At 40.8% G+C, this 15,641-nt stretch overlaps 1 protein-coding gene across 10 annotated transcripts in view; it reads right to left on the bottom strand.

The window, feature by feature from the left end:
* USP18 (ubiquitin specific peptidase 18) overlaps window positions 1–15,641 on the bottom strand; it is a 69,086-nt gene that overhangs the window by 34,838 nt on the left and 18,607 nt on the right. For 4 of the 10 annotated variants that reach the window (XM_072766420.1, XM_072766427.1, XM_072766423.1 and 1 more), the window contains exons 2-3: window positions 8,964–9,223; window positions 7,799–7,895 (exon numbers count right to left, since the gene is read on the bottom strand). In XM_072766420.1, the coding sequence (XP_072622521.1) occupies window positions 7,799–7,895; window positions 8,964–9,021 (155 nt within the window). In that variant the 5' untranslated portion in view covers window positions 9,022–9,223. Of the gene's footprint in view, window positions 1–7,798; window positions 7,896–8,963; window positions 9,224–10,369; window positions 12,355–15,641 lie in introns of those variants that run through there. The other 6 variants (XM_072766421.1, XM_072766429.1, XM_072766422.1 and 3 more) reach the window with 4 other exon arrangements.

The raw sequence follows: 15,641 nt of genomic DNA, 5'->3' as shown, positions 1-15,641 counted from the left end.
TGACCAAGCAGCGCTGGAAAGCTCCAGGAGAATTCGAGGTATTTATGGTATATAGAACCAAAGGGTACCCCCTCCTTTTTAAAAAATTTTTAAAAGTATTTTCCCTTTTTCCATCACAACTCATTTTCATATCAGACTAAAAGTTTCCAATATTTTTTTCTCTTTTCCCACCTTAACTACAATATTTCACCACTTCTTCATTTTTAAGTTTCTTCCTTTTTGACTTCCATATTTCTACAATTACAGGTCTTATATATATATTACACTTCTAGATTCCCTTCACCATAATCAACTTACTTTGGGGAGGATATAAAGATAAGTTTTGTTTTGTTTTGTTTTCTGTTTTTTGTTTCCTCTGCCTCATTTTGTTCTACAATGGAGGAAGTTAATACCTTATAAAACATGACCAGCATGCACCCAGACCAAGTAGAATACCATGCTGGTTCATTCTGTGAGACTATCTTCTCTCTTCATCCCCATCCTGCCCCCTTCTTTTATCTCATTTATGTTTTGGTGGTCAATGTTGGGGCTTTCTACAAGTATTGCTGGTTTACATAAATTTGGGACTGAGCATCTTCTAACATACAGAGATTAATATACTCAGAACCAAAGGATCACCATCTAGGACCCCTCAGGTAGATTATATTCTCCCTCCACTATAACTTCGTCACCACCACCATCTCCCAGTCCCCTGCCCTTTTTCTTTCTTCTCCTTTCTTTTTCCTCTTTTTTCTCTTTTACTTTTGCATATTTCTCTTTTTTTCTTTTCTTTTTTTTCTTCTTCTTTGGGATTCTTGGCCTTTTATTACTTACTACTTTAAAATTGTTTTAAAATTTTTTTTTCGCTTTAGTGGTCCTTTTGTTTAATTTTGTTCTGATCTTTGTTTTCAATTTCTGGTCTCTGACCTCATCAAAATCATCAAGGGTGAAATTTACTTAGGTCATGGTTGATACTCTGGAGTCAGCCAACTCATACTCAGCACTGAGCAAAATGACTGGAAGTAAGAACTCACCACAAAAGAAAGAATGAGAAACAGCACTCTCTGCAACAGAGTTATAAAACTTGGATTAAAAGTCGATGTCAGGAGGAGGAGTGAGATGGCGGAAGAGTAGGGTCCCCAGGTCACCTGTCCACACCACATTACCTAGATAACCTTCAAATCATCCTGAAAACCTACGAATTCGGCCTCAGATTTAAAGAGAGAAGAGCTGGAATGCTGCAGTGAGAAGAGTTTGCGCTTCTATCAAGGTAGGAAGACGTGGAAAATGAAATAAAGACACAAAAGGCCTCCAAGGGGGAGGGGCCCGCGAGGAGCCGGGCTGAGGCCGGGGCGAGTGTCCCCAGGACAGGAGAGCCCCGTCCCGGAGGAGCAGGAGCTGCACCAACCTTCCCGGGCGGAAAGGGCCTCGCAGGGAGTTAGAGCAGGACCCAGGAGGGCGGGGATGCCCTCGGGCTCCCGGGGACACTAACAGGCACCTGCTCCCCGGGAGATGCCCCGAGCTCCCTAAGGGCTGCAGCGCGCACGGCGGGACCCGGAGCAGCTCGGAGGGGCTCGGGCGGCGGCTCCGCGGAGGGGGCTGCGGGGCGGGAGCGCGAATCCAACAGCGCAGGCCCCGGAGCACAGGGCGCCTGGACACAGCCCAGGATCCGGCCTCCCCTGGGACAGGCAGAGGCCGGGAGGGCCCAGGACACCGAGGACGCTCCTGCCCCGAGCTGAGCAGATCAGCGGCCCCGCCCCGGAGCCTCCAGGCCCTGCAGACGGAGAGCCCTGGAGCTACTGCGGGAGCTGTCTCCAGGGCTGCAGAGCCGGCCCTGCCAATGGGGCTGTTCCTCCTGGGGCCTCACGGGGTGAACAACCCCCACTGAGCCCTGCACCAGGCAGGGGCAGAGCAGCTCCCCCAAGTGCTAACACCTGAAAATCGGCACAGCAGGCCCCTCCCCCAGAAGTCCAGCTAGAAGGACAAGTTCCAGGGGAAGTCAAGGGACTTAAATTATACAGAATCAGAAGATACTCCCCCGTGGTTTTTTTTTTCTCTTTTTGATTTCTGATTGCTTCCCCCACCCCCTTTTTTATTCACCTTTCTCTTTTTCTTCTCTTTTTTCCTTTTTTCTTCCTTTTTTTTCTTTTTCTCTTTTCTTTCCTTCTCTCTCTCTCTTTTTCTCCTTTTCCTAATACAACATGTTTTTGGCCACTCTGCACTGAGCAAAATAACTAGAAGGAAAACCTCACCTCAAAAGAAGGAATCAGAAACAGTCCTCTCTCCCACAGAGTTACAAAATCTGGATTACAATTCAATGTCAGAAAGCCAATTCAGAAGCACTATTATACAGCTACTGGTGGCTCTAGAAAAAAAGCATAAAGGACTCAAGAGACTTCATGACTGCAGAATTTAGATCCAATCAGGCAGAAATTAAAAATCAATTGAATGAGATGCAATCCAAACTAGAAGTCCTAACGATGAGGCTTAACGAGGTGGAAGAATGAGTGAGTGACATAGAAGAGAAGTTGATGGCAAAGAGGGAAACTGAGGAAAAAAGAGACAGACAATTAAATGAAGCCAGACTAAGGGAAATAAACGACAGCCTGAGGAAGTAAAACCTACATTTAATTGGGGTTCCCGAGGGCGCCGAAAGGGACAGAGGGCCAGAATATGTATTTGAACAAATCCTAGCTGAAAACTTTCATAATCTGGGAAGGGAAACAGGCATTCAGATCCAGGAAATAGAGAGATCACACCTAAAATCAATAAAAACCGTTCAACACCTCGATATTTAATAGTTAAGCTTGCAAATTCCAAAGATAAAGAGAAGATCCTTAAAGCAGCAAGAGACAAGAGATCCCTGACTTTTACGGGGAGGAGTATTAGGGTAACAGCAGACCTCTCCACAGAGACCTGACAGGCCAGAAAGGGCTGACAGGATATATTCAGGGTCCTAAATGAGAAGAACATGCAACCAAGAATACTTTATCCAGCAAAGCTCTCATTCAAAATGGAAGGAGACATAAAGAGCTTCCAAGACAGGCAGGAACTGAAAGAATATGTGACCTCCAAACCAGCTCTGCAAGAAATTTTAAGGGGGACTCTTAAAATTCCCCTTTAAGAAGAAGTTCAGTGGAACAATCCACAAAAACAGGACTGAATAGATATCATGATGACACTAAACTCGTATCTGTCAATAGTAACTCTGAACGTGAATGGGCTTAATGACCCCAACAAAAGGCACAGGGTTTCAGACTGGAAAAAAAAAAGCAGGACCCATCTATTTGCTGTCTACAAGAGACTCATTTTAGACAGAAGGACACCTACAGCCTGAAAATAAAAGGTTGGAGAACCAATTACCATTCAAATGGTCCTCAAAAGAAAGCAGGGGTAGCCATCCTTATATCAGATAAACTAAAAATTACCCCGAAGACTGTAGTGAGAGATGAAGAGGGACACTATATCATACTTAAAGGATCTATCCAACAAGAGGACTTAACAATCCTCAATATATATGCCCCGAATGTGGGAGCTGCCAAATATTTAAATCAGTTAATAACCAAAGTGAAGAAATACTTAGATAATAATACACTTATACTTGGTGACATCAATCTAGCTCTTTCTACCCTCGATAGGTCTTCTAAGCACAACATCTCCAAAGAAACGAGAGCTTTAAATGATACACTGGACCAGATGGATTTCACAGATATCTATAGAACTTTACATCCAAACTCAACTGAATACACATTCTTCTCAAGTGCACATGGAACTTTCTCCAGAATAGACCACATACTGGGTCACAAATCGGGTCTGAACCTATACCAAAAGATTGGGATCGTGCCCTGCATACGTAGTAATTCCTTGAAATTAGAACTAAATCAAAACAAGAAGTTTGGAAGGACTTCAAACACGTGGAGGTTAAGGACCATCTTGCTAAAAGATGAAAGGGTCAACCAGGAAATTAAGGAATTAAAAAGATTCATGGAAACTAATGAGAATGAAGATACAACCATTCAAAATCTTTGGGATGAAAAATAAATAAATAAATAAATAAATAAATAAATAAATAAATAAATAAAAATTAAAAAAATTAAAAAAAAAAAAACAAAATCTTTGGGATGCAGCAAAAATAGTCCTGAGGGGGAAATACATCGTAAAACAAGCATCCATTCAAAAACTGGAAAGAACTCAAATACAAAAGCTCACCTTACACATAAAGGAGCTAGAGAAAAAACAGCAAATGGACCCCATGCCCAGCAGAAGAAGAGAGTTAATTAAAACTTGAGTAGAACTCAATGAAATCGAGACCAGAAGACTGTGGAACAGATCAACAGAACCAGGAGTTGGTTCTTTGAAAGAATTAATAAGATAGATAAACCATTAGCCAGCCTTATTAAAAACAAGAGAGAGAAGATTCAAATTAATAAAATCATGAATTAGAAAGGAGAGATCACTACCAACACCAAGGAAATACAAACGATTTTTTTAAAATTTTTTTTTAATTTTATTTATTTATGATAGTCATACAGAGAGAAAGAGAGAGAGGCAGAGACACAGGCAGAGGGAGAAGCAGTCTCCACGCACCGGGAACCCGACGTGGGATTTGATCCCTGGTCTCCAGGATCGCGCCCTGGGCCAAAGGCAGGCGCCAAACCACTGCGCCACCCAGGGATCCCACAAACGATTTTAAAAACATATTATGAACAGCTCTACGCCAATAAATTAGGCAATCCAGAAGAAATGGACGCATTCCTGGAAAGCCACAAACTACCAAAACTGGAGCAGGAAGAAATAGAAAACCTGAACATGCCAATAACCAAGGAGGAAATTGAAGCAGTCATCAAAAACCTCCCAAGACACAAGAGTCCAGGGCCAGATGGCTTCCCAGGGGAATTCTATCAAACGTTTAAAGAAGAAATCATACCTATTCTACTAAAGCTGTTTGGAAAGATAGAAAGAGATGGAGTACTTCCAAATTCGTTCTATGAGGCCAGCATCACCTTAATTCCGAAACCAGACAAAGACCCCACCAAAAAGGAGAATTACAGACCAATATCCCTGATGAACATGGATGCAAAAATTCTCAACAAGATACTAGCCAATAGGATCCAACAACACATTAAGAAAATTATTCACCATGACCAAGTAGGATTTATCCCTGGGACACAAGGCTGGTTCAACACTTGTAAAACAATCAATGTGATTCATCATATCAGCAAGAGAAAAACCAAGAACCATATGATCCTCTCATTAGATGCAGAAAAAGCATTTGACAAAATACAGCATCCATTCCTGATCGAAACACTTCAGAGTGTAGGGATAGAGGGAACTTTCCTCGACATCTTAAAAGTCATCTACGAAAAGCCCACAGCAAATATCATTCTCACTGGGGAAGCACTGGGAGCCTTTCCCCTAAGATCAGGAACAAGACAGTGATGTCCACTCTCACCACTGCTATTCAACAGAGTACTGGAAGTCCTAGGCTCAGCAATCAGACAACAAAAAGACATTAAAGGCATTCAAATTGGCAAAGAAGAAGTCAAACTCTCCCTCTTCGCCGATGACATGATACTGTACATAGAAAACCCAAAAGCCTCCACCCCAAGATTGCTAGAACTCATACAGCAATTTGGCAGCGTGGCAGGATACAAAATCAATGCCCAGAAATCAATGGCATTTCTATATACTAACAATGAGACTGAAGAAAGAGAAATTAAGGAGTCAATCCCATTTACAATTGCACCCAAAATCATAAGATACCTAGGATTAAACCTAACCAAAGAGGTAAAGGATCTATACCCTAAAAACTATCGAACACTTCTGAAAGAAATTGAGGAAGACACAAAGAGATGGAAAAATATTCCATGCTCATGGACTGGCAGAATTAATATTGTGAAAATGTCAATGTTACCCAGGGCAATTTACACGTTTAATGCAATCCCTATCAAAATACCATGGACTTTCTTCAGAGAGTTAGAACAAATTATTTTAAGATTTGTGTGGAATCAGAAAAGACCCCAAATAGCCAGGGGAATTTCAAAAAAGAAAACCATATCTGGGGGCATCACAATGCCAGATTTCAGGTTGTACTACAAAGCTGTGGTCATCAAACGGTGTGGTACTGGCACAAAGACAGACACATAGATCAATGGAACAGAATAGAGAACCCAGAAGTGGACCCTCAACTTTATGGTCAACTAATATTCGATAAAGGAGGAAAGACTATCCACTGGAAGAAAGACAGTCTCTTCAATAAATGGTGCTGGGAAAATTGGACATCCATATGCAGAAGAATGAAACTGGACCACTCTCTTTCACCATACACAAAGATAAACTCAAAATGGATGAAAGATCTAAATGTGAGACAAGATTCCATCAAACTCCTAGAGGAGAACACAGGCAACACACTTTTTGAACTCGGCCATAGTAACCTCTTGCAAGATACAACCATGAAGGCAAAAGAAACAAAAGCAAAAATGAACTATTGGGACTTCATCAAGATAAGAAGCTTTTGCACAGCAAAGGATACAGTCAACAAAACTAAAAGACAACCTACAGAATGGGAGAAGATATTTGCAAATGACATATCAGATAAAGGGCTAGTTTCCATGATCTATAAAGAACTTATTAAACTCAACACCAAAAAAACAAACAATCCAATCATGAAATGGGCAAAAGACATGAACAGAAACCTCACAGAGGAAGACATAGACATGGCCAACAAGCACATGAGAAAATGCTCTGCATCACTTGCCATTAGTGAAATACAAATCAAAACCACAATGAGATACCACCTCACACCAGTGAGGATGGGGATAATTAACAAGGCAGGAAACCACAAATGTTGTAGAGGATGTGGAGAAAGGGGATCCCTCTTGCACTGTTGGTGGGAATGTGAACTGGTGCAGCCACTCTGGAAAACTGTGCGGAGGTTCCTCAAAAAGTCAAAAATAGATCTGCCCTATGATCCAGCAATTGCACTGTTGGGGATTTACCCCAAAGATACAGAAGCAATGAAACGCCGGGACACCTGCACCCCGATGTTTCTAGCAGCAATGTCCACAATAGCCAAACTGTGGAAGGAGCCTCGGTGTCCATCGAAAGATGAATGGATAAAGAAGATGTGGTCTATGTATACAATGGAATATTACTCAGCCATTAGAAACGACAAATACCCACCATTTGCTTCAACGTGGATGGAACTGGAGGGTATTATGCTGAGTGAAATAAATCAATCGGAGAAGGACAAACTTATATGGTCTCATTCATTTGGGGAATATAAAAAATAGTGAAAGGGAGTAAAGGGGAAAGGAGAAAAATTAGTGGGAAATATCAGAAAGGGAGACAGAACATGAGAGATTCCTAACTCTGGGAAACGAACTAGGGGTGGTGGAAGGGGAGGTGGTTGGGGTTGGGGGTGACTGGGTGGCGGGCACTGAGGGGGGCACTTGATGGGATGAGCACTGGGTGTTATTCTGTATGTTGGCAAATTAAACATCAAAAAAAATAAATTTATATAAAAAAGTACAAGTCACTGTGAAAAATTATATATGTGGGGGATCCCTGGGTGGCTCAGCGATTTAGCACCTGCCTTAGGCTCAGGGTGTGATCCTGGAGACCCAGGATCGAGTCCCACATCAGGTTCCCTGCATGGAGCTTGCTTCTCTCACTGCCTGTGTCTCTGCCTCTCTCTCTCTCTCTCTCTCTCTCTCTCTCTCTCTCTGTGTCTCTCATGAATAAATAAAATATTTTAAAAATTATATATGTGAAAATGTACAGTAATATATATGCTTATCAACCTGAATAATAGTCTTACCTCTTCAATATCTTGGTGAATCCCACATTCATAATTAATATCTGAATCAAGGAGTTAAGACAGCAGGTCTGTCCAATGTTGTGTAAACCAACAGGGCCTATATAGAAAAGAGAAAAAAATACTGAGGACAAGATCAAGCTAAGCAATTTAACAAAAATCAAATGTCTTTCTAAGATCTAACAAGGACATGAAATCCCACAAAATTCTCTCAGAGGTACAAAGACTTCACTAAAGAGCTTGCAACCAAATTGGAGAGGAGGGATAAAGCATGGGATTCTGAAAAGCAAACTAGTAGTAAAACTTTTGATAGTTCTTAGGAAAAGAGAGCTGTCACAAGAAAGTATTATGCAATGTCAAACGAATAGTACAAGCAATTGTTATAAAAGCAAAGAGAAAGAAAGAACTACAGAAAGTACAACTGAGAGAATTATGAGTTCCTCCCACTCAAGCTGTTCCTTATAGAGTTGAGTCAGAATGGGCAGAATTACTTCAGAGATAGAAGTAATTTCCTAGCTAGTATAGTTCAGACTCCAGTGAACAGGATCCTACCTAGTCCCCACCAGTTGAAGAATATCAGGGGAAGAAAACTCTGTGAGAGATTCACTAATCTAAGCTCACCTCCAGAGGCTGGAAACCAAAAGGAATTTATGAAGATGTGAGAAAACCAAAAGATAGCATTTCTCTGAAGTCTCCTTTCCCAACCCAACTTGGGGTCATCTGACCTCACAAAGTGAGTAATTTAAGAGGGAGGTAAAAACCACTAAACTCAGAGTTCCTGAGGAAAGGATTTTTGTGTATATGAGATAGGATATTAAGATAAAAAAAATCCAGGGACAGTAAGTATTCACAGATTTTGGCTCCTGAATCAGCAGAAGAACCTCTAGACATACTAGCACACAGGTGCAACAGTAAAGGCAGGAACTAATGCTGAATGCCACTATATGCCAAGCATTAATTTGAGGCACTTTCCACAGATTATTTCATTTACCCCTCCCAACAACCTTATGTACTCAGTACTAGTATTATGCCCACTTTACAGATGCAGAAATGGAGGCACATGAAATCAGGAGTCATTAACCACAAAGCTCTACTGGTTCAGAATACAGTAGGTGAGCAAAGTATTTCTATACAGCCAAAAAGAGAAAAATGTGAGGTATCTAATGACCATGAGGACAGTCCCAGGCGCTGAGGCACTCCCTTCGCTGCTCCTTCTTCCTCTTCATATTGTTCTCTTCCTTATTTTCAGTGGGTTCTGCTGAGAAATGCTGAGACTCAGCCAGGATGCACTGACAAGTTACCTCAGGAACCCCAACACCTGACCCATTAGTGATCACTCCAAAATCCCCAGGCTACTGGCTGCCCGGCTTGTCTTCAGGACTGCACACTTCCAGGAAGAGTTCACCTGAGTCAGCTTTGGTGGGAGCTCTGTGAAAACACACCACAGCCAGGTAAGAATAAGGGAGAAGGAAAGCATATCCATGTGATCAGTTCTGATTCCAAAGAGACAAGTCACGTGGATGGAGGCAAAACATATTATTCTAAGTGAAATAAGTCATTCAGAGAAAGACAAATATGTATGATCTCACTCATGTGTGGAATTTAAGAAAGAAAATAGATGAATATATGGGAAGGGGACAGAGGGGAAAAAAAGAGAGAGGGAAACAAGCCATAAGTGACTCTTACCAATAAAGAACAAACTGAGGGTCTATTGACTAATATATGTAGTTAGAACTTGACTTTCTGGGAATCTGCTGAAAATCAATGAATGAATGAACGAACAAGCAAACAGCCAGCCAGCCAGCCAGCCAGCCAAACCAACCAACCAACCAACCAACCAACCAACCAACCAACCAACCAACACCTCAGAAGGTTTCAAGACACGTGCCTACAAAGGATCACGGATCATTACAAAACTGAAAACATCAGTATCTGCTTTGCCAAGTTGGCCCTAGGAGATTCTACAGGATATTATAGAGTTGTCACCAAATGTAGCTCCTTTACTATTGAGAAGTTCTCACTCTCTTACGTAGGTAAAGACCAGATAAAAATTAATATAAAAATCTTGCTGTTCTGGGCAGGTAAAAGAATAAAAATATTGTCTTTTCTTCTCTGTTCACAATCTCTTCTCAAGAGTAGACTACCAATGCAAGAAAACTTTGGCATTTTAAGAGAGAAGAGCTAAATCTCAACGTTATACCAGTGTACTTGTAAAACTCACTTCTCCCAATCTCAGTCTGTCCAGACAATGCATAAAATTCCATTTCAAAAAGTCTCCTTCAGGGACACCTGGGTGGCTCAGCGGTTGAGCGTCTGCCTTTACCTCAGGGCATCATCCCAGGGTCCTGGGATCAGGTCCCACATCGGGTTTCCTGTGGGAAGCCTGCTTCTCCCTCTGCCTATGTCTCTGCCTCTCTCTCTCTCTCTCTCTCTCTGTCTCTCTCTGTCTCTTTCTGTCTCTCATGAATACATAAATAAAATCTTTAAAAAAAAAAGGATCAATCTGAGGGTTGATGGAGGGAGGTTTGTGGAGGATGGGCTAGATGGGGGATGGACATTAAACAAGGCACTTACCTGCAATGCCGTGGATGGAACTAGAGAGTTTTATCTGTCCGATAAAGACAAATATGTATCATATGTGGAATTTAAGAAACAAAACATAGGGGAAGGGAAGGAAAAATAAGTTAGAAACAGAAAGGGCAAACCATAAAAGATTCTTAACTATAGGAAACACATTGAGGGTTGCTGGAGGGGAGGGGGTTAAGGAGATGGGGTAGCTGGGTGATAAGCATGAAGGAAGCACATGATGGAATGAGCACTAGGAGGATGACAGAACATGAAAGACTCCTAACTCTGGGAAACGACCAAGGGGTAGTGGAAAGGGAGGTGGGCGGGGGGGTTGGGGTGACTGGGTGACAGGCACTGAGGGGGGCACTTGACAGGATGAGCACTGGGTGATATGCTATATGCTGGCAAATTGAACTCCAATTTAAAAAATAATAAAATAATAAAAATAAATAAAAATTAAAAAAAAGAATGAGCACTGGGTGTTATATGCAACTGATGAATCACTAAATTATACCCTGAAACTAATAATATACTGTATGTTAAGTATATTGAATTTAAATAAAAATAAATTAAATTGAATTTAAGTAAAAATTTAAAAATAAATAAATAGGGCACTTGTGATGAGCACTGGGTGTTATATGTAAGTGATGAATCACTGAATTCTATTCCAAGAAACCAATATTGCACTGTATGTTAACCAATAAAATTAAAAAACAAAGAGATAAATCTTAAAGGGAAAGATATGTTCAGCTTATAAAGCTCTAGGGTTATAAGTGAAAACTAAACTATACATTCCTTATCTCTCCCACATGTTTCCGTTTTTTTTCTTCTTTAGAGCAGACAGCCATATGCTTTTTCCCGTAGGTTCTCTACTCTGCCAAATAGCACAACATTCACCAAGGGGGTCCAGACCAGAAACCTAGGTATCTCTTTTCTTCTCACCCCCAGGCCCAGTCATTAAGGACTGTCAATTCTACCACTTAAAGGTTGCTCACAGGCATTCTCCTTGCTAACCATACCCTTGACTTCCTGGGAAACCTGTCCTGGCTCCTCAGCTGAGCCTCCACATTGTCTATGTGTCCGTGCAGTTTGTACTCAGAGCTCTTCAAATAATTGGTGTGCTATATTCTACTGTGGGGAATAGCTATGTCTCCACTTGTACTGGAGAGTGGTGCACCACTCAGACTCTTCCTGCAGGGCAGACATGATTTCTCAGGCAGCACTGGTTGACAGCTCCCCACTGAATCCCTGTCCAGTAATTTACCCTTGAGAAGGAATGTATCCCTATCCAGTGACTGGACAATAGAGAGTATAAAAGTCTTATCACCTTGCCTCAAAGTGATATAGCTCTGAGGGGCCATCCAGCCCCTTAAGATCACCTAAGGCCTCAGATGCAACTATCTGCCAGGACAACTCCTCCCTCTGCCCATCCCTGCTTTTCTCACCTCTCCAAATTGTTGTTCCCAAGGGTACTCCCCAGTAAACCTCCTGCATACACATCTCAGAGTTTCAGCATCTGACCTGAGACCCTAAATTGTGAACATCTGGAAGGCAGGGAATGTGTATCTTCAATTGCTACCATTACACTTTGCACAGAGCATAGTGAGAATTCAATAAATAACCACTGAATGAATGAATGAATGAATGATGAACGAATGAACACATACATGAATAAGGATCTATATGGAACAAAGAACTGTTTTCAAATATCGAAAAGACTATCATGTGGAAGAGACACGATTAGATTTAATTATATTTCTTGTCTTTGGGGCATGAGGGTGGGGGAGGTCAAATGATGTGATGTATGAAAACTATTAAGAAATAGATTTCATGGGATCCCTGGGTGGCGCAGTGGTTTGGCGCCTGCCTTTGGCCCAGGGTGCGATCCTGGAGACCCGGGATCGAATCCCACGTCGGGCTCCTGGTGCATGGAGCCTGCTTCTCCCTCTGGCTGTGTCTCTGCTTCTCTCTCTCTCTCTCTCTCTCTGTGACTATCATAAATAAATAAAGAAAAAAATATTTTAAAAAAAAAGAAATAGATTTCATTTCAAAATAAAGAACTTTCTCACAGCTGGCAAGCCAACTCCAGAAGCAGTAATTTGTATGTAAGCAGAGGCTAGGCAAGCAAGCCCTTGAAAGAGAATGTAGAAAAGAACTGAATGATGGGTGGAGGCTGAGATCTGTTGTTTACCTTCCAAACCTGAAGCCTCTGATCCCCTCTAGATATTCATTTTAATTCAAGTGGAAGCATTCAAATGTGTCCCACTGAATTATGTATTCTGGAGAATTACCATCGCAGCTGCAGAGAGAAATCACTGTTGTTCCTAGAGAAGACAGTCCCCTTATACATATATAAATACCCACCAAGGAAAGAAATATATACATTTTTTAATTTTTATTACAATTTTTAAGGTTGTTATTTTTCAGATAATGCTAACTTATAAAGAATATTTGTAAAATTCAGAAACATAAAATGAAGAAAACATACATCATTCATTATCCTAGGATTTGAGGATAACTACTACTTCGTATGCACCAAGTCTTTTTTCTTATGAATTTTTGTGTGTGTGAGAGAGAGAGAGAGAACAGGTGAGGAATACAGGGAGAGGGAGACAGAATCCCAAGCAGGCTCCACATTCAGCACAGAATCCCACTCGGGGCTTGATCCCATGACACTGAGATTGTGACCTGAGACGAAATCAAGAGTTGGATGTTTAACCAACTGAGCCCCCTAGGTGTCCTTTTTCCTAAATATGTTTTACATGGCTGATATTTTACTTTTTTCTCATTTCACATTATAACATGAATTTTTCCAAGCTCTTCATAAATACCTTTTGATGACTGATACAACAATAAAACATTGTGAAGTATTCTGGTTCTTTTTCAATATTTTACAATTATAACAAATACACTTTGGTGAACATTTTTAGGCATGAAACTTTTTTCTACCTATTTGATGTTTTTTCATGCAAACTAACACAACAAAACTTAGCTATAAATGAGGTCATATTAACCACGTAACCCAAATTCCCCCCTACTCTTTTACTTTCTCCTGACAACACAGACTTCAGCCACCCATAAATGCTCCCAGGCATATTTTGGAATCTTAAGAGGAGTCTCTTATGTGTTTTGGAACAAGGTGACAACCACTGTACCCTGCCTCTGCCCACTCCCGAATTTCCACTACGCCTGCAAGGCAATGCAAGGTAAAACAATCAGTGAATTAAGGTTCCTTCCTATTTCCAAGTAGGGGCTTGATGTGGAAGTGGGATACATGCCCAGGTCCTCCCACTGCCCTGTGCCCTTCGATTTCACCAAATTCCTTCTGAAAGGGCTTCACCCTCTGCCTGCAGCTGCTCTCTGTCCAGGGCTTTCAGTCCTGTGCCCAGGTCTAAGTTGGGAAGCATAAACTATTCTGTCTTCTCTACGTGTCTACACAGGGGCATACATGCAAGATTTCCTTATTTGTTCCCCTCTTTCCATGCAAGTAAATCTGCAGCCCTCTAACTATTCTGATCATCAGAAACAACCAGACATTTTATCAAGGTTTAGGACAGATGCTTAGAAATGTAATTATAGGGGATTCCTGGGTGGCTCAGCCGTTTGGCACCTGCCTTTGGCCCGAGGTGTGATCTTGGAGTCCCGGGATCGAGTCCCACATTGGGCTCCCTACATGGAGCCTGCTTCTCTCTCTGCCTGTGTCTCTGCCTCTTTCTGTCTCTCATGAATAAATAAATAAAAATCTTTAGAAATGTAATTACAATAGGATAATTGGGTAATGGGTATTAAGCCTCAAGGGCATGTGATGTGATGAGCACTGGGTGTTATACACAACTAATAAATTATTGAATACTACATCTGAAACTAACGATAATTGAATTTAAATTTTAAAAAGCAATGTAATTACAAGGTTGAAGTATACAATGTTTGAGATTCTTAATATATGTTGCTAAATACCTTGTACCAGTTTATACACCAACCAGTGGGGTGTGAGCAACCCATCAGAACCCAAGGGTTAAATGAAATAACCTAAGTTCATTGATGTTTACAAGTACAGGCTTTCTGGAAAAAAGTGAGTCTTGAATTAGGTTTATTAAAGAAGAAAGAGTATAGTTTGAAATAAGGGGCATCCTGAGGCAAGGCAGGTGATATGCAAGGATCAGTGGTTGGAGAAGAGAATATGGGGAAAAGTGTACAAAGGATCATATAAGCAGATTTGCATAAGTAAATCCAAACCAGGATTAGAATAAAACGTAAAAATTCCAAAATTTTATTTTTATAAAAAGTAACTGGCCACTAGTAGTCAGGGAAATGCAAATCATGACCACAATGAGATACCATTTTATACTATTCAATTGGCAACAATGAAGAATTCTGACTGAACCAAGTGTTGGAGAGGATGTGAATAAATAGGATCGTTTATATACTACCAGGGAAGGCATGCAAAATGGTACAATCACGTGGGAAAACAATTTGGTATCATCTTCTAAGGTTAAACATTCACTTAACTTCAACCAAAAAATTCCAAAGGAAATTCTTACATGAAAAAAATAAATAAATAAAAAATAAAAATAAAAATAAAGAAATTCTTACATGTCCCTGCAGACATATAAAAGAAAGTTCTTAGCAGTACTGTTTATAATAGCAAAAACATGGGGGAGGGCAGCCCAGGTGGCTCAGTGGTTTAGCACTGCCTTCAGCCCAGGGCCTGATCCTGGAGACCCGGGATCGAGTCCCACGTCAGGGTCCCTGCATGGAGCCCACTTCTCCCTCTGCCTATGTCTCTGCCTCTCTCTCTCTCTCTCTTCCTCATGAATAAATAAATATTTTTTAAAAACATGGGGGAAAAAATCCAAGCTTTCAATCCAATGGACAGAAGAATGGGTGCATATGCTGTAATAAAGTTATACAATGAAATAATATTCATCAGTTGCATATGAATGAACTACAGTACATGTCATAATATGGTGACTCTTAGAAACATAATAAGTCAAAATATATACAAATTCAAGGAGTCAAAATATATTCAAACTCAAAATATATTCAAACTATGTTGTTTAGGCATCAATGTATATGTGTATGATAAAGTTTTTTAGATAAATAATGAAAACTGCAAGGATCAGATGTGACTGACCTGTGATGGGGAGGAAGACAGATGAGACCAGTGGAGAGCATGTTATTGCTAGCAACAGTCTAGTTTGGGGGTGAGGAGGCTTCCTAAAGGTTTTATTATTAATTAAGTAATTAATTGGAACTTGGAGTCAAGGTTAATGGTCTG

Source organism: Vulpes vulpes, chromosome 8, assembly GCF_048418805.1.
Source record: "Vulpes vulpes isolate BD-2025 chromosome 8, VulVul3, whole genome shotgun sequence".
Classification (NCBI taxonomy): Eukaryota; Metazoa; Chordata; class Mammalia; order Carnivora; family Canidae; genus Vulpes; species Vulpes vulpes.
Note: the sequence above shows the minus strand (reverse complement) of the source record. Positions and strands in the feature narration are given on the sequence as shown.